Here is an 18,543-nt window from a genome sequence, read left to right as displayed (position 1 = left end):
CATGGAGAAATATGTTTTCATTGTATCTGCTTCCTCCATATAACTCCCATCTGCTGAATCAGTGGGTTAAAGAAGTTTCTTTTCTGACAGTGTTTTTTCCCGAGCTCCTGCAAGATAATAATGTATGTTTGTCATTTCTTGCCATGGCATCAGATAAAGCAGGCTCACCTTGTCTTTATGCCTATTCCAGCAATGATAAAAAAAGAGATTACAGCACACCTTCCGTGGGGTCTGAAAATTCCTGTCATAGACTGATTGCTTAGCCCTACTGAAAAAAGGTGTCTCTCTCCAGGGAGATGAAGCTGGAATGAATAAGTTTACACTGGCTGAAATCTAGTGGATGTATAAGTCTGTGACAACCTAATGTGGTTACTGGTATTCACAAAGACACCTAGCATTACATTTTCTCTGCACAGTCTTCCCTTTCTGAACTTGCACAGTAAAATTGAATGAGGCAGAAGGGCTGCAGCAGGGGTTTTTTTGTTTTTTTTTTTCCTGGGTTTAAAGGCTTCCCTTCACATTTTGTACTAATTCATCTATTTTGGGTAGGTAAAATGTGAGTAAGGGAGGAAGGCAAGAAACATTTTTATCCACTCAGTTTTTAAAGATTCTTCTCGCTTACTTTTAAGAATGACTTCCACAACAATAAGGCCTTCAGACAAATATTATACTAAGTATGAAACATATGAATTAGATAGTCATAGTTTTGGTCATCATAATTTCTCACCTTTGGTAGTATTTGTGCTCAAATAAGATTTTGGAGTATTCTGAATAATTTCTTTTTTTTTTTTTTTCCTTTTATGAATCTTGAAATTAAGTTATACAACTGAAATTTCAAGACCACAATTCTACTTCTATGGGGAAACAGTAGACAAAAATCTGCCATCATATAAAAAGTACAACTTCTTGAAAGTCTTGAAGGAGATAAAATTTAGTAAAGTCAAAATTGGTAGAAATATGCTTTCCAGCCTTGTGCTTATTGGGCAGGTGAGAATTTATTCTGGCACTGCAAAGTACATGCATGCAATTTGTGTCTTTTGCAGAAAAACAGGCAAAGGAAACGTCCTCATGCACATTTAGAGGCCTGCTCTCAGAGGAGACAAATGGTATTCCAGTGTTCCAACTGCTTTTGCTGTCAGTAATATGAACTTCAATAGTTCCATAATAAGTATTTCTAGATGATATCTTCCAAAAGTCTCGCTGTGGCCTGTGGTCACAATAGTTGCAGTAGGAAATGTTGGAGATTTCTGGCCTCAGCTGCTTTTCCCAAGTGTAATTTTTTTTAGCCATGGAGTCAGCAAGACTATCTTCCTTCTACAGATGCTTGAGATATGTTTATTTTTTGATCCATGTTTTATGTCTATTCACTTATCAACTGATTGGTTGGTCTTGCAATTTTCTTTACTGCAGGTATTTCTAATCAGATTCTGATTCATCTCACATTCATTTTGCTTAAGTTAACACCATGATTCAATAGAGGAAATTGCATAGTTCTGTGAAGTTCCAGACACATTATAAAACCCTTCCTTTATCTCATAGAGCTGAGGCTGAATTCTACCATTTAGCACACTTACCATTCAATCCTTGATGTCATCCTGTAGCTCACGTGTTCCTAAAGAACCCTATTGGCTTTATCGGGGTAACTGATGAGGCCAAGGGTTCCAGGTTCTGTGTTTTGCCAGGGCCTTTGCTCTAAACTTGTCTTAGCTTCTTACTTGGTACTGTCTCCTTTTGTTCTCCTTAGGAAAACTAACTTGCTCAAGTTTATAAATTTGATGCTGGTTTAGTTGTATCAGATCCGCCACAGCAATGAAGCCAGCATGTTCTGAAGACAGAAACATGCCTTGGAGCTTCTTGTATTTTCTAAAAGTTTCCCCTTTTCCACAGGGACTGTCATAGCACATCTGCTGAATTCAGTAGAAATCACATACTGAAAGGCGCTGAAGAAGGAAACACTTCTGTAGTGAGAGGGTGACCGAGGGTGATGGGTCTCCCAGAGAGGAGTCCCTATTCTGGGAGATATTCCATAGTCCTCTAGACCTTGTCCTGGGTCCTGGGAAATGACTCTTGGTGGCCTGGGTTGAGCAGGGGGCTTGGACCAGGTAACCTCCAGAGGTGCCCTCCAACCTTTACTATTCCATGAACCATTTTTGCTCTAGTAGTGCTCAAGTAGGACCTATGCATTAACTTAAGTGCTGGTCTCCTGTAAAACTGTCCAATCTCTTGATGTTTCCTGGGGGAGATTGCACAGTCCTGGATGATAGCCAGGAGATATGTGCACAGCATCTACCTATGCAATCCAAGTAGTCTGGAGGGAACATTGTTATGCTACAGCTCAGAAAAGCACAGCGCACAGAGATGTGATACTTTGCAACTTAAGTACCTTAACTTAATTTAGGCTGTTGTGTTCTTTCCTCAGCTGTGTAGGAATATTACTCACACAGCATTAACACAAACTAACAAACACTTGAGGAATTTTCTAGATTTTGGAGATGAGTGTTCTGAAATCCAAAGAAGTCTTCTACCATGGGAATCTATTATACTGCATGACTGCAGATCAGTCTCTGTCTTCACTTTTGCCTGTGTAGTCTTGCTGAGCATCTCTAGGTAATTAGGAATAATTGCTTCCAATCTTTGAACAGCATTGGTGTCTTTCATGACATTCTGGTAGCCCCCCTGCTTTTCTCAACTTGTTTGTTTCTTCTTCAAGCCTTTTGAGAGACAATTGACAAGTACAGGTATGTCTTGGCTGTGCCTAGGAATGGACAAAAGAGCTGCTGGAGGACTGATGGGATAAATAGAGAGACCACTGCTGAGATAAATGAACAGCTCCACTGAACATCACTAGTTATCATCTTTTTGTAGTGCATACTGAAATACCAGCAGTGGGGCTAGTGGATAGTGGCAGAATTGTGAAGGTAAAGGGGGATAATTAGTGCATCTGTGGTTTGCAAGGACAAGGCTAGATAAGCTTTTTTGAAGCACTGCAGTCCAACTGCTATGGAGAAAAAGCAGAAGTTGGGGGATTAAATGGAAGTAACTAAAGAAATGGAAGTAAGTCACTGAGAGATGAATTATGTTCTGTTAAAATCAGAGCGAAATGTTAAGATTAAACAATTTGAACAATTTTATGAAAGAGATCTGAATATATAACATATGGAGAATTTTTACACTTCTATATGTGTACCTTTGAGTTTTAAAATGACCCTGAAAGGTGTCATCCCTACTTCTAAATACTTGTTTTAAATTCAGATCATAATTCATCCTTCTCTCTTATGAACGATGAATTACCAGTTTGTAACAAGCCAAAGTCAAGATCTTCTTATTTGATTCCAAATGAAAATATGTGTTTCTATAGGAAAAGGAACACGTGAGAGTTTCTCTGCACATCGAGAAGAGTGCTGGTCCCACATGTTCAGGACAGATGAATTCACGATGAAACTGGTGTTGTTTGAATGACGACATTCTGGAATGACATTCCGAAAGGGTTAGGGGAATCAAGACAGTTTGTATAGAAATTAAACTCCTTAAAAGGAATTGAGAGTGGAGTTAATTTTGGTATCAAAGAATCTAGCTTAAATGACCCAAAAGATGTCTTTTATTTCTCTGTAGCTTTATAACAATCATTTTCCAGAGCGAGTGTTTCTGTTCTGACAGCTTTCTAGTAAACCATACATGTAGTTATATACATGTGCTTTAAGAACTTTGTTCTCCATTCTGTGGTAGAAGGCTACAGGATCACAGAAAATTATGTGAATTTGGAATCTTATTTCTACAAGAGATTGGCCAGATCTTAGAATACATGTAAAAGAGATTTAAAGCAAGGTATGGCTATGTTGTCACCCACCTCTAACTACAGTATTCTTCTTTCATGTTTGAGAATAATCTCAGACTTCCCATTCTTTTTAATCAAAACATACTTACATGTCTAAATGATACAAAAATGCCCATATAGCCCTCTATTGGAAGTTATTCATACAATAAACTTTATTGATTAATTACTTAAGATAACATGAGGTGAAAATATTTGTCGTGTTGCTATTCAGTCCTAACCCTTCTTCCTGGCCAAATAACTCAGGAGGTGGAGGGATGATTTTTCTAAGCTGTAAAAAAAGAAGGATATTTCTGTATTTTACATGACAAAATGAAACGATCCATTATCAGAGAGTCTTCTTGTCAGTGCAATGGCAGCATCAATGCAGTCTGGTCATGTGCAATGACAGAGTTAAAGAATCCATGAGTGTTGCTACTATGCTTGAAACTGGCATTTGAGAGCAAGTGAATGACCTGCAGTGCAGGGACCTATTTAGACACGTCGTCAGACTTCTGAGCTGGTGCTAAACTGCTTTTTTTCCCCTTCTGCATCTGTCAAATATAAGCAGCCTCTCATTCTGTTTTTCTCATGGCTGGCATTTGAGAGATGCGTTGGAGAGAGGTTTTCTGGAGAAAAAGACCAACAAGATTATCCAGGCAGACATCTGAACTCCTGCCTGCTGTGGAAATAGGCTCTGTGCTGTGGCTCAAATTAGGGGTAACAGCCAGCACATGATTTTTATTACTTGCTTGCCTTGGCTTAATACTTTGTTTTGCCTAAAGAGAGCTGATGATTGAAGATACGCTGCCTTTTTGGAACCGCAAACTAAACATAAGATGGACCATCCTGTGTGTTTCTTAAGATCTGGCATGAATCAATTTGTGCCATTGGATATTTTATACCAAAGCTCATATCAAACAGTTGTAGATTGTTAAATTTGGACCTCTGACTGTCTAACTTGTCCAGGTCTGTGTGAGCACTGAACATGTATTATCCTTAGTCATGGAAGGAGTGCTCCATCTGGTTTAATTTCTGTCTTCCCTTGGAGACTGCATTAAAACACAGGTTTAGAGGGCTTTAAAGAGTCATAAAAGAACCTTATTTCAAGAGCAGATGGTTGCTCTTTGGCAGGAAGGAGCATGACATTCATCTACTAGAGGCTCTAGATACTGTTTTTACCTGTTTACCTAACAGGGATTTCAATTCTTCTTTCACCTTGCAGTCTGGATGCCCATCTCAGCATCTCTCCCCTCACAGTCAGATTCTTCATGCTGGGGATGGGTTGGACACAGACCCTGCAGCACAGGTGTCATGGGATGGCACCAATTTTTTTTAGCAGAAAGAGACTTCTGTTTCTCTACAAAGACTGATCAAAAGACTCTAGCAAGAATTAGGACTGTTTTTAACCACCAAGGTTCTAAAGTTTTTGTCTCTATGTTGTCATGTGTACAAAGAAATAGTCAAGTGGTGGGAGGTAAAAGGGTTTTCTGAAAGTTTATTCTGGTGTTCTTATTCTTGTAGTTTGTTAATAATCTATCTTTATTCCTTTTAAGTTTTAAGCCTGTTTTGCTCTTGTTCTAATCCATATCTCACAGCAAGAAATAAGTAATTTTTTTTAGTTACTGGTTTAAAACCACGACAATAGGTTCTCAGCTTTTTCTTTTCCTCTCATTTTTCTCTTTTCTTTTTTAAACTGGATCCCACAGTCATCAAGGTCTAGGAGGAATCTAGATCTAGGGCTGTCAGCTTCATGGTTATGAAGTTACCTCCTTCTCTGTTACCTCCTTATCCTGCCTACTATGCCTTGAGAACTCAAAGAAGTAGTAAACCTGTACAATTCTCACTTTTGTTAGTTAGTCAGTAAGTAATTCACCATGTCTTAAACCTGTGCATTGAGAAAGCCTGAGAAAGCACAGAGATTTACTGAATGTGTTCAAATGTGTAAATAAATAAATAAACCCATTACAATTACAAGAATTTAGTGTTTAAAGATGTGAAGGGATATAATGGTGTGGCAAATTAAAACTTTCTTTTAGACTAAATCCACCACATATGCAGCTTGACATACTTATAAAGAAGTCAGTTGTAATTTGCTTTTCCATTCTCTCTAGTATCTTTTGACATGAACTTTTTCATTCATAGTAAGATAGAAATCTTTAAAGATTATTGACCTATAACCATGTCTTACACTGTCTTTTTTTTTGGATGTGGGATGGTATTTAAATGAAACAACCAAGGGAGTCTTAAATACCATTATAAGCATGTTCATTTCCAGATGTTTTCAGGATTTTATATGTCAAGCAGCCAAGGGGTTTGACTTTAGTGTTTTGGGATCAGTTACAGCTTCATTGGAGGGTTGAAATTCAATTTTAAATCACTGTGCTGTAACGAGTTGGTGCTATGGGGTTTTATTACAATAGCTGGCTTCTTCCCTATCATGGCTGCCCATAGACTGTAACTGCATTTTTATGGGGTCTGTTTGGTAGATGTAGCCATCAGCCTTGGGTATATCACCCTGGCACCCATAGTGTGCTGGGAACTGGAACTATTTGATGCCACCTTTTATGTCACTGCATAAAATCATCAGATTACCCTGCAGAATAAATACTAACAGACTCTTTTTCTTATGCTGATGAGATTCTTAAATAATTTGCTATTTCCTTTCTTAGCCAGATCCTGCAGCCTTGATGCAGTCATGGCTTCTTTTGACTTTATGTGAGCTTTGTCAGAGACAAAACTGGAGCACTGGGCTCAGTTTGGTGAAATACATGACACCATCATATCAAATCCATCACTCAAAATCTTCTTGCACATCACCAGTGTAGTTGCAAGACTTTTGTAGTATACATAATTAGAAAAACAGTTTTCTATTTAGAATTACCTTTGTTTTGTGTATATCTGATAATGTTAAATAGTGATATTAAATATATGTATATATTTGTTAAAATATGGTGAAAATAGTCTTTTCAGCACCCTTTAATTACATTTATAGATTTTAAAGATCTGGAATTTGCCAGCTCTCCTTTTTATACTAGGGTCCAAATTACCTGATGAGATCAACTTCTTTGCCATTCATTTAGTGGGGTTTTTGGTTCTGAGTTGTTGGAGTGGTGTATTGGCTTTCAAAAGTCATTGAACACATACTGCTCACTCCTTATCTGTCTTTTTTCTTAAACATTTATCAAACAATAACTGGTATAGTATTGAGGAGTGAAACTTTTCTCTCCTCAGAAGATTCTTTTTGTTGTTTTGTTAAAATATCATGTTTTCAGCAATATGTGCTGTCACTACCATCATCCTCCCCTGAACTCGTACACCAAAGCGGTTACCAGAATGGTGGGAAAACCTTTTCTTAGTTCTGAGTATTTTCCATATCAGTTGTACAACTGAATAAGAATAGCATTCACTGTTGAAAAGCAGCACAGGCTGTCTTTAAAAGACAACATATTTTTTATTGAACCTGCCCTTCTTTTCTTTGTTTTTATGCTTTGGCCTTCACTAATCTTGGCTATTGCTCTTTTATCGAGCTCCTTCAGCACATATATTTCTTTTGCTTTATATTTTATTTAAAATTACTCAAGTGACAGCCAATTACCTATCTGTCTGACCAATACTGCAGAAGCACTTTTGATCATCAGGTTTTTTTCTTCTCTGACAACTACTTGTCAGAAAGCTAAGTTTCTCTTTTGCTCCATTAAACTGAACTTATTATAAATATTTGTGATTTACTCAGAATCTTTTCTGACATTCAATAACCTCCATGACACATAGTCTTATAAATGTATTTAGTGAGCTATTATAAGGGGTTACCATCTTAAAATCACCCAAAAGCTAGTATTTCACCTGGAAAAGTGAATGCAGATCATTAAAAATCTAATGAGAGCTTCTTCTGTGGTCAGATTCCTTTAACTGTCACCAAAGCTATGAAGTAGTGTTCTAAGTCAAAGTTAAACATTTAATTGTGATGCTGACTACACTCATTTTTGGTAATGAAGCCTCTATTGAAAGATGGTAAGTTAGATAAGGAGGCTGCAATATTTAGCTGAGGAACAGTAATTTGCTAAATAGTATTCTTCAGCTAAGAGTGATCATCTGACACCTCCCTTCCTCTTCAGGTTTAAATGCTCTCCCCTGCATTAAAAAACTGGCATTTCTCTGGTGTTAAATTTTATCTTCTTTTTTCTGAAGTCAAGCCTGTCAGAAAAATTCTGAAATCACAGCAAGAGTATAAAATTTGTATAAAAAGTGGTTTATGCATTACCATTGGTCTTGGATGCAACTTATTTATTTACTTATTTATTTTAACTTTCTTCTTTCATCACCTGTTAATTTCCTGTTAGAAATCCTGGGGTTTAGCATGTGATAAGTCAGTCTTTTACTCTCCAATGCTGAGGTTTTATCCAGAGTAGCTTGGCAGCTTTTTGATGTCGCTTCCCCTTAAATTAGAAAGTGCGTATTTTCCAAATGTGAACGTTGAGTGTTTGCCCCAGGGTTTTACAAAAATGTTTTCTCAGTGGAATATCTGACAAGGAAAAAGAGACACACCTAAGATCCCTGGAATGTGAAGACAGACTTTAAGTCAAATGTGGCTAGTGCTAAGAGTGACCTTGATCCAAGGTCTTGTCTATTTCAGCTGAATGGGAGGGAGGGAGGGAGGGAGGGAGGGAGGGAGGGAGGGAGGGAGGGAGGGAGGGAGGGAGGGAGGGAGGGAGGGAGGGAGGGAGGGAGGGAGGGAGGGAGGGAGGGAGGGAGGGATGTGGTTGGGGGGATGGGATGGGATGGGATGGGATGGGATGGGATGGGATGGGATGGGATGGGATGGGATGGGAGGATGGTTTGTGAGGAAAAGGTGATTACACTGCTGAACTTAGCAAAGGAATCCTGGGGTTCAGAACAGAGGGTACCTAAAGCTCTAGGTGGAGTTTCTTCGGAGGAGGCTGGAAACCACTTTAGTTTTTAACAGCTGCACATGCCAAACTGGACTAAAATGTAATACACCACAGCACATTGGAACCCATGGTAATGGCAAAAAGATCAATAATCCTCAGAGATTCATCATGCCTGGGAAACTCTTCCTGAAGCCACAGGTTAAATTTATGATCATAAGATGAAGATGAGAATTCTGAACAAAACATCTTTATCCTTAGGAGCAGCAGTTAGTATGGATCATGCGCTGTGCCCTGGAACTTCTCCTGTGATAATTATTAGCAATATCAGCCAACTCTGAGTCTTACATGCATAATTCAAGTGTTACAGATAATTCCTGACCTGAATTTAGAAAATGAGTACTATGAACTGTAATTTTTTCATTCACCATTTTTTGTATACTATTTTAATTTTTGAAAGCTGAGTCCGTTTGTAACAGTAAGTGTCCATTTGTGAAGTCATAATTTTTCTCCTTTTTTCCCCCCTAGCTTATAAAATTGTTTTAATTTCAAAAAGAATTTCAGACTGATATAGTTTTACAGTTCTCCAGTTATTAAATATTTCTTTGATTTTTGTTAGATTTCTCAAATACAAGTTTTTTAGATATACTACTCATATTTTTCTGGTTGTTATAATTTCTAGGGATTGTTTTACATGACAGATTGAAGCAACTTTTTAATATCAAATGCAGAGAAGATTACACTTCCTAATATTTTTAATTTAGTAATTTATAGGGTATCAGATTTGCAGCTGTATCATTAACCTTGTATTTTTACATTTAGCAATTTTATAGTCTTCTGTTTATATCATCTTGATACAGGGACTTCTGTTATGGATTTTGTTCTATTTATCAATCTCAAAATAACATGTCATTTATAAAACTTTCCCATTAACATATAAAACTGACTGTTTTCCTTGGTGTTTCTGACAGAAGAGAAAACTGAGTTTTAATGTGTATTTGAAAAGTTGACTTTGTAACTCTGCTGTGGTGTCTCGTCGCTCAGACAGCTTCTGATGTATATTTTGAAGTATAATAGAACCTGAGAATTTAAAGGAAGGATTTTAATCTACAGGGCACCCTCTTGAAACCTTCTCTCAAAAATTTGTTTTGATTTCTCTATTGATGAGGATCATCTTACTGATTTCTTTCTGCAGGTCTTATGCAACATTGCCTTATATTTTGCTACTCGTTTGCCTTAAGCTGCTTGTGAAACATTAATGCTACAGTTGCACTGTTTTTTCTCTTCAGGAGGTTCCCATTGTGCTGCACATCTGGTTGACCCCTCTAGGTGAAGAAGCTTGGAATTCAAACAGATTAGTTCACCTGGAGTTTTTGCTGCTTTTAATACATAAGAGCTTGAGCAGGACTGGAAGAGAAGGTTCACCCTGAATGACTTTATTGCAGCCCCATCTTGCAGCACAATCTTGCTGCTCTGCTTCCTGCAGAGAACCTTCTCCTTGTGCTCTGCAGGAAGTGGGAAATGGGAAATGTTTGTTAGACATAGTGAAACAAAGAGGTAAAAACCCAAGACTTCATTAAGTGGAGTGCTGCAGTCCCACTAGAGCATTTTACTGCTAGTCCTGGTCTCCCGAGTCATGCACTTTGCATTACAAGATTGTCAGTGATGATGATGATGACTAAATAACAAAGCACTCCCTTGCCAGTAGTAATAAGAAATATCATGTATCCTTTTCCAAGTATTGTTATGATAAGAAAATGTTATTTCCCATCAACTTTGACAGGTTTTTATAAATTCTCATGAAAATATTTCACTCAACTGGACATAGGTTTCATGACAAGCATACACCTAGTATCTAAGTTACCAAAACTTCTTTTATTTGCAAGAAAGGTTTGGGTTTTCATTCCACTTCTATGCTACTAATTTTAAAAAGTGTCAAACACCAATTTATTATGGACAGTCCCAAACTTTGTTGTCTTAGTTGTCACAAGTAGTGGAGGTGCAGCCTCTCCCAACTCGGTAGGGAACTGGTATGACAGTAAACCCCCAGAGGACCTCAGCCACATCAAGCATACCCCAGCTGCAGCCTTGAGCTCTTCTCCCCTACTAAACTGATTATTTGTCTTCTGGCAATGGGAAAAGGTGAGCCAGCTAATTTTGGGAACATCTCCCTTCCCTTTAGGTTTCAGTTTTTTAGGCTGCTTTGAGAAGAATCTGAAAATGGTGATGCAATTAGAAATTCATGTGGGAAAATGTCTTGTTGAGAAAAATAAAATTCTTGGTGAGAAAAACAGCCTCCTTGTAATCAAAATGTTTCTGGTGTAATATTTTGGTGTGATATTTTGAAGTATTCACATGCATTTCACTCCAAGTGAAACCAACTTTCACAGAATCTAGGCTAGTCTGGTGGCCACTGATGGACACAGAGATTTTGGATTTGGGCAAACATCAACAGTATGGGTTCTTCATATCTGTGCAAAACCAGTCTCCAAATGTGCACAGGTGCCTGTTTCCTTCTCTTTATTCTGATGATTTCTGTCAAATCAATTACCTGAATTGCAGCCTGTGTTAGGGATTGCTTTTTTCATTTGCACTGAGCTAAAAACTTGGTGGCCTTCACTGCTTTTCGGGGGCTCTGCTGGGTGAATACTAGACATAAGAACAGCAGCACTCAGATGTTTCCTCTATTCAGTCCATACTGCTCATGGTATAAAGAAAACAGATCTTAATATGTTTCCTCTGCTATGATCATTAATTATTAGGTTTTAAGTTTTGCCTGTGTTGCCTGCAAGATGTTATAATTTAGAAGAGAGTGGCAATTTGAGGAGGGAAGACATGCCTCCCACCTCTTTCTTTTCTTTAGATTCCCCTCGCCCCCCACACCACCCCTGCTAATGTATTCTGTGGGCTTTGGGGATGAGACAAATTACTCTGTGTTGGTGACAAGAGCAAAATAAGTGAGACTTAGCCGTGCAGGAAGGTCTCTCTGCATAGCCTGATGGTGAAAGCACTTCTTAGTGGGGAAAGAATGGTACTGTATGCTTGCATCCTGCTTCCAGGACTCCTTCAGTGGTTTCATGCTGTCACTGTATATAAAATAAAGAGTGAGCCCTGCAGGCAAGAAACATGAGCAACTCTCCCAGTTTTGTATAAGTGCCATAAGCAATAGACTGTACCCTCATGATTGTGCTCTCTTTCTGACGCATGAAATACAAAATTTTTTTTTTGCCTGTGACGCGGCTTCAAAGAGAAGCTCTTTCCCTTGGTATCCTAATGGATAGGAAGTGGGATCAGAGGAATGAATAACTCAGTAGGCAGCAGGAAAGGAAATTGGGCTTTATTTCTCTGTGTTTGTGGTGGGTGCCTTAACCACAGTAATCCATAGAAAGACTTAATAATTTTTTTATGTGTAACTCTGCCTATCAATAATATACACACGTGCACCCTCATTTTTGGTAACATGTGGGCACTGAGCTATTTTTTGGGAGCCCAGATCTGCCTGATGGATGTACTCAGAACTTGCTTGGCAGATATCTTGCTTGGCAAACTTTTTATCTGGTCCAGTTTAGGCATGACCTGAACACCAAGCCTTCTAGCATGAGTCTGGTGACAAAGTGCAGTGGTTGCATTCATTTATGTTCCAGTACTACATTTTTAGGCATTTAAGGTGATGATCTGAAAATTTATCCCAAGGGTCAATTTAAGAAGGGACAGATACTAAACAGCTTCATTCATATCTGTGCTGCAGGCTTTTGTCTTTCAGATAGCTCTAGGTGTTACAAAGTTACATAAAATGTCCAATGGCATCCGTGACTCACTGGTGTGAATTTCCTCAATACCCACTCTGGGCAAGCTCTCTGCTCCCCACACCAGCACATTCTCATGCCTGGAAGAAGGCAGGCAGTGGCATCATGGATGTTAGTGAGCCATTGGAGTTTTCTGTCACATCAGCCAGGGTTATTGTGACAAGTGGTCTTCCCAAAGAGTGGGAAACCCATGGCCAAGGGCAGTTTGGAGTAGATAAGTATATAGTTTGCACACAGCTGTGCTGTTTCAGAGCCAAAGACACTTTAATGGAGAGAGTGCTAAGCCAGCTGCCTTCAGTGCTGGGAGTGTGATAGGACACACTCAGTTTATTGGTGCAGGTGAAGAGCAAAGCTGCAGTAGAGCTTCAATGAATGTCAGGGCAGAGGTGGCACTAACCAAATCCTAGGCTGATTTGACAGCTCCATCCTCTGCTTGCTTGCTAATGTCAGGGCTCTGGAAGAAGACACATTGTCTCTGAAAACTGGTGGTCTGTGAATTTTTTATCTGTTTTGCTGACCCAGAAGATTTCCACTTGTAATGGGAATGAAAAAGTATCTGGCTCTGGTCATGGATGTTATAAATGCCTTCCTATGTGATACAGGACTCTCAGTATGCTGTTGCTAGACCATAAACTGTAAGTTCTGCCTGTGCCAAAGAGCTTTCAAAACTCTTTATTTACCATCTTGCACATGGGATTTGGGTCACCCTTGTGTTGTTCTGTGTGATTTTTCATTTGTATATGCTGGGCCAGATGTTTAGCTGATAAAAGTCAGTGCAACTTTACTGATTGCAAAGAAGCTGCACCAAGCTGATGATTCAACTTTTGTTCATTTCATTGTTTAGATTTATCATATTTATTGACCTCAGCATAGAGAATATGGTTTTCATGTCTGCTGTAAGGGAGGGGTTTTATACATAAAAAATGGATTCTGATTCAGTGACAACTAGCCTCATCTTGCAGGTGAAGATTGAATCCAGCCATAATGTGTAAAATGAAATGGTTTATGTGAAATACCCACATATGATAATACTTTGGTTGGTATTCATAGAGCCATGCTTGCTCCATCTGTCTCAGTTATAAATATTGTAAGTGCATATTTCAGTAAATTTTAGGGTTTGTAACAATGTAGTAAAATCAAGTTGATGTTAATAAATTCTAGCACACACAGAAATTCGGTTGTTTCTCAGTAGGTTTCTATTTAGCTGCTCAAGAATATCTTGCTTCAGCTGCAAAAATATTAAACTAAGTTTAAACTCCAACAAATGCTCTGCTAAGAAAGTTGATTTTTCTATGTTTAGAACAGTGGATTGGATTGTCAAAAATGACTAGCAAATGTGCTTGCAGAAGAATTTTATATCTGGCTTTTTGTTTTCCTTTTTTGCCTAGTGTTCAGAAATGCAGAATTACCTAAGAACCACATGCTGATGCAAAGATGAAGGTTGACAATTCTTAGCTTCCTTTTCCACACCCAACTAAAATTAGACCCAAAATGCCATGAGGACAGTGGGAAGAGATCTATTAGGCTGCCACCTTTTCTTTCTGATTTGCAGTTGCCCAAAAGTAACGTAGCAGCTTTTGAAGAGCACAGATGGCTCATTTGGCTGTTGGTTTTGAAGCAGTTTGCGCTGAGGTCTTCCAAAATTTTCTACTGCCTTTCAGCCCCTGAGCATATATCTGTGGCTCAGGTAGTGAGGAGCTCCCAGCAGTTTTCCCTAATTCCTGCACTGAAGAGCTCCTGGGATCACAGTGGCCACATCTGGGACTTGTCTGGGCCTGCTCTACCCTTTTGGGCTTTTAGGAACAGATTGAGGAACTTGCAGTTGAGTCTAGTTGAGAGTAAATCTTAGAAAACAAGGACAGGGGGAAGGAAGGGGGCCTGATGGTATTTCAGAGGCAATAGAATGGTTTGCTTAGCTTTGCTCACTTGCTGGTAGAACCTGGTGTAAATAAGAAAATACCAAGTGTTCAGTCCAACCAATAATTAAAAAGTGGATGTTCTGTTTCTGTGTTTTCTTACAGCTGGCAGCATTAGAGAGACAAATCTTTGACTTCCTGGGTTTCCAGTGGGCTCCTATCCTTGGCAATTTCCTACAAATAATAGTTGTCATTTTGGGTTTGTTTGGAACCATCCAGTTTAGACCTCGATATATAGTCGTGGTAAGTCTCATATATTTTTTGTTGGTTTTTTTTGCCATAAAACCTGTCACATTACAAAGCAGAATTTTCTTGGTTTCAAAATACCAGATGGTATTTCTGTAGAAACTGTAGAGGTCTCCGTGTCTTTTTGCAAATTTAGTACTACTAAGTGAATTTTTTTATGTTTTTGACATTATTAAAAACAGGTAACCTGGATAAAGTGCTGCCAAAACGATCTATATCTATATCATCTATATCTATATCTATATCTATATCTATATCTATATCTGTATCTATATCTATATCTGTTTATCTATATCTTTATATCTATCTATCTATATATATATATAGTATAGTATATATATATGTATGCTATAGTACAAGTCAATTAGACTATATGTAAATGATAAACAAAATACAAATTATTGCTGTTTTTGCAACAGACAATCAAGAATTGATGGCGATTAAAAAAATTTTTGCAATTACCAAGTTATGTTCCTTTTGTTTTTTACATCTTTCTCTTAAGCAGAAAGGAGCAAGGATTGTAGAAATTTCTTTGTTCCTGTTACCCATGGGTTCCAAAGAAGTCTCCTTCTCACTTACATGTAATTTTGTCATGACCTGTATTTATGGCTTTGACCCTAAATTATCGTAAATTCTCTCTGATGCTTGTAACTTGAAGCTTCTCAGTTGTTTTTTCCCCCTATGTTCTCAATATAGCCAGGAATAAAAAGAAATTTCAAAGCTGTGAAGTAAACTGCCAACAAAAATAAAATCTTTGTTCCTCCCCCATGTTCATTTTTAAATGTAAGAATACTATGTATTTACTTGATAATAGCTGTATTTGGAACATTCTGGTTGTGTTGTCCGTAATGGATTTTAAGAGGCTAAAGTTATCTTTTTCCTCACAAATGAATGAAATAAACATCTGCAGGGGAAAACTTGTTAAACAAATACTTAAAAAGCTTCATATTTTCTAGTCCAGCCTGGAATCCTGTAATTCTTTGTCATGTCTTAAAAGGAAAAGTGAACAAAAAGTTCATCCAAGGTTATACTTATATTAACTATGCTTACAAGCAGACTGTAATGAATTGAAAATAGATTGATATAAAAAAATAGGTCTTTTATCTATTATCTGTGGTTGAAGAACTGGGTATCCATGTATTGATGAATCACCTTTCTGCTTCATGCTCTCCATTTTATACATAAGAAGTGAGCGTAAGCATCTGTAAAATTATGTAGGAAATTCATGTCTAAGTGCAACACTACAAAATTTCTTGCCCCTCAGGTTCAGCACTGCTATTCAATGATGCAAAAGCTCTGTTAATCTTCAAATGAAATGCAACAGATGTTGACTGTTTTATATCTCTGCCAGGGTAATTGAACATTTTAGGCTATACAAAAGTTCTTTTAAAGCAGAGGTAGAAAACTCATAATTAAAGAAAGAAACACCTCCCCAGCAAGGCACTTTATGCTGATTTAACTGAACTCATATTCTGATTTATCTTTAAGCATATATTTAGGAGCTCTAGCTACAGCAGGTGCCAATACTCATTACTGTGGAAGATGAAGATGAGGGAAGATGAAGGTTTTAGAGCCCAGCTGGTCAGAGCATGGTGCTAACAATGCCATAGGTCACATAGATCCCTGTATGGGCCATTCTCTTAAGACCTGGACTTGATGAATCTTGTGGGTCCCTTCCAGCTCAGAATGTTCTGTGAATACCCACTTCTTCATCCCATCACCACCCCTCTGAGCAACCTGTGATTATATCCTTAGTAACGTAGGGTTTACAGTGCAGTAGGAATAGTTTGAGCCAAATTCTGAAGTCTGAAGGCTGGCTGTAGCACAAGGTGTCTGTAACTAACCTCACAACTCAACATCAGCAGAATGGGGTGGCTGTCATGTCTTCCTGTTCCCACTGTTGTGGGAAGTGTGACTGAGCACTTCTTCAGATCCTCTCCCCCACTTCTGGCAGGAGTTAACTGGACCTGTCAGTGAGTCAGTTCCATTTCTAAGCTGTCAGAAAACCAAACTAGCAAAAAGTGGGGAATTTGCAAAACAGGTGACCAGAATCCAGTCTGTGAGGTTCCAAAGTTTGCCAAGGCTGGCATAAGGTCGAGATTGGGACTTCATGTTTGTGAACAGCAATGTGCAAGGTTTCTCTTGTTGCTGTCTCCAAACTTGTCAGTTCAACCTCATGCCTAGCCTTGCCCTCAGGTTGAATTCAGTGAATATCTCAAGCCAGCATAAGCAGTACTCCCTTTGCTCAGCTGCTGCCTTCAGTCCCTGTGCTATTCCCCTGTTTGCATCAGCACAGGTACTGGTTCAAGCACTTGGTAAACTGTCAAACCAGAACAGATCCAGGTTAAAAGCAACTATTTTCTTTGCTTGTGTTAAGTGTGGGTCAGCTCTTTGATATGCTTTTCTTGTTCCAGTAGCTGGGAGAGGGGAAATAGGAACAAGTAGCCAGAGGAAGGAGAAAAGTGCTTGGAGCCTTTCTACAGCAGCACAGGGTTACACCAGCTTGAAGTTCTTGTTGAGCATAGCCTGAGGATCTTCCAGTCTATATCAATACAAGCTCCCCAGAAGCTGGGCTTCCTAGGGCTGTGCCAACCACAGTTTAGCTTTGTCCACTGTCCCCAGAAACCCCAGGTGGAGTCAGTGATACTGGCAGTAAAAACCTCTACCAGTGCCAGCTGCATAGTAGCTGTTGTCACTAAGACAAAGTGACAATCCACCTGTAAAATTTTACTGCTCACTTTAAAGTCTCTTTAATGCAAATCTTCAGTGGTGTCCTGAATTTCAGTACACAAACACAATGCAGAGAGATTCTTACCAAGGCTCTGAGTAGTGAATTAGGCTTCGAATTTATGGAGAAGCTTCATGGCCTTCCATATTCACAGGTCCACTTTCAGCAGCATCTAAGCCCCTGGATTTGTTAGTGGCTAGTATCCCAAGAATTTTGTCCTGTGTCTGTGGCTGAATAAATATTTTGAGTCATGTCTTTGTGTACTCTGGTTGATGAAGCTTCTGATTTATATTAAGTTTAATCCAGTTTAACTGGAAAAGTAACTAATTGCTTCAAGAAAATTATGCCATTGTCTTTTCCAGAAGACAATGCCTGGAAATCAGCTTAACTAATGCAGATGATCCCATCATAATATTAAAAAACAGAAGTAAAGAGGGAATCATGTCAGATACAATGGTTTGCTTCTGTAAACTGTCTCCACAAAATTAATCTGGCATGAGTGCACACCAATTGTCCTCATGATAATCTGTCATACTCTGGTGGTGATCTTGACTTCAGCTGACCAGCTCTGGAGCCATTGTTTAACCTCAAGAGAATGTTTTCAATCTATCTTCTGTGCAATGAAGCCTGCCTGAAGATTTCCCTGACAAATGAAGTTACACAAAAGCTTTCACTTTGTCATCCTATGCAGCGTATGTCATGTTCAGTCTCCTCAAATTTTAAAATAAGTAAGGTATGGGAAAATAAGTGAATAAATTTAGTACATGTAGGGCCATAACTTGAAGCACATCTATACTGCAGTCAAATATGAAACTGCTTCTGCAGGCAGAGTTGAGCAGACTTTTGTTGCAGGTATGTATAGCCAAGGAGTTCTGTGAGGGCTGCAGTGGGAGCTGATGAAAACAATGGCAGTTGCACGCTTCTGACCCTGCCACTGCCTTTGAACCCAGACTGGCTCGTTTATCCCTAGGATTTAGTGACCACATAAGCCACACCATAAGCATAGCCATTGTAGGTTAAAAGTCTGAATAAAGAAATTAATTTAAGTGACATAAAATTTGTCATGAGAGTTTCTACCAAAAAAAATGTTCCACTAAGAGCTGCTGTGCAGTGGCTGATACACAAGGCATCTCTGTTGAACGGAATT

At 38.6% G+C, this 18,543-nt stretch overlaps 1 protein-coding gene across 1 annotated transcript in view; it reads left to right on the top strand.

Annotated features, from left to right (window-relative positions):
- The window catches only part of NKAIN3 (sodium/potassium transporting ATPase interacting 3), a 335,927-nt gene that overhangs the window by 144,845 nt on the left and 172,539 nt on the right, over positions 1 to 18,543 (top strand). The window contains 1 exon segment of the mRNA XM_086886975.1: positions 14,528 to 14,665. Coding sequence (XP_086743101.1) covers positions 14,528 to 14,665 — 138 coding nt within the window.

This window comes from Cyanistes caeruleus, chromosome 1 (assembly GCF_971803275.1).
Source record: "Cyanistes caeruleus chromosome 1, bCyaCae1.hap1.1, whole genome shotgun sequence".
Taxonomy (NCBI): Eukaryota; Metazoa; Chordata; class Aves; order Passeriformes; family Paridae; genus Cyanistes; species Cyanistes caeruleus.
Note: the sequence above shows the minus strand (reverse complement) of the source record. Positions and strands in the feature narration are given on the sequence as shown.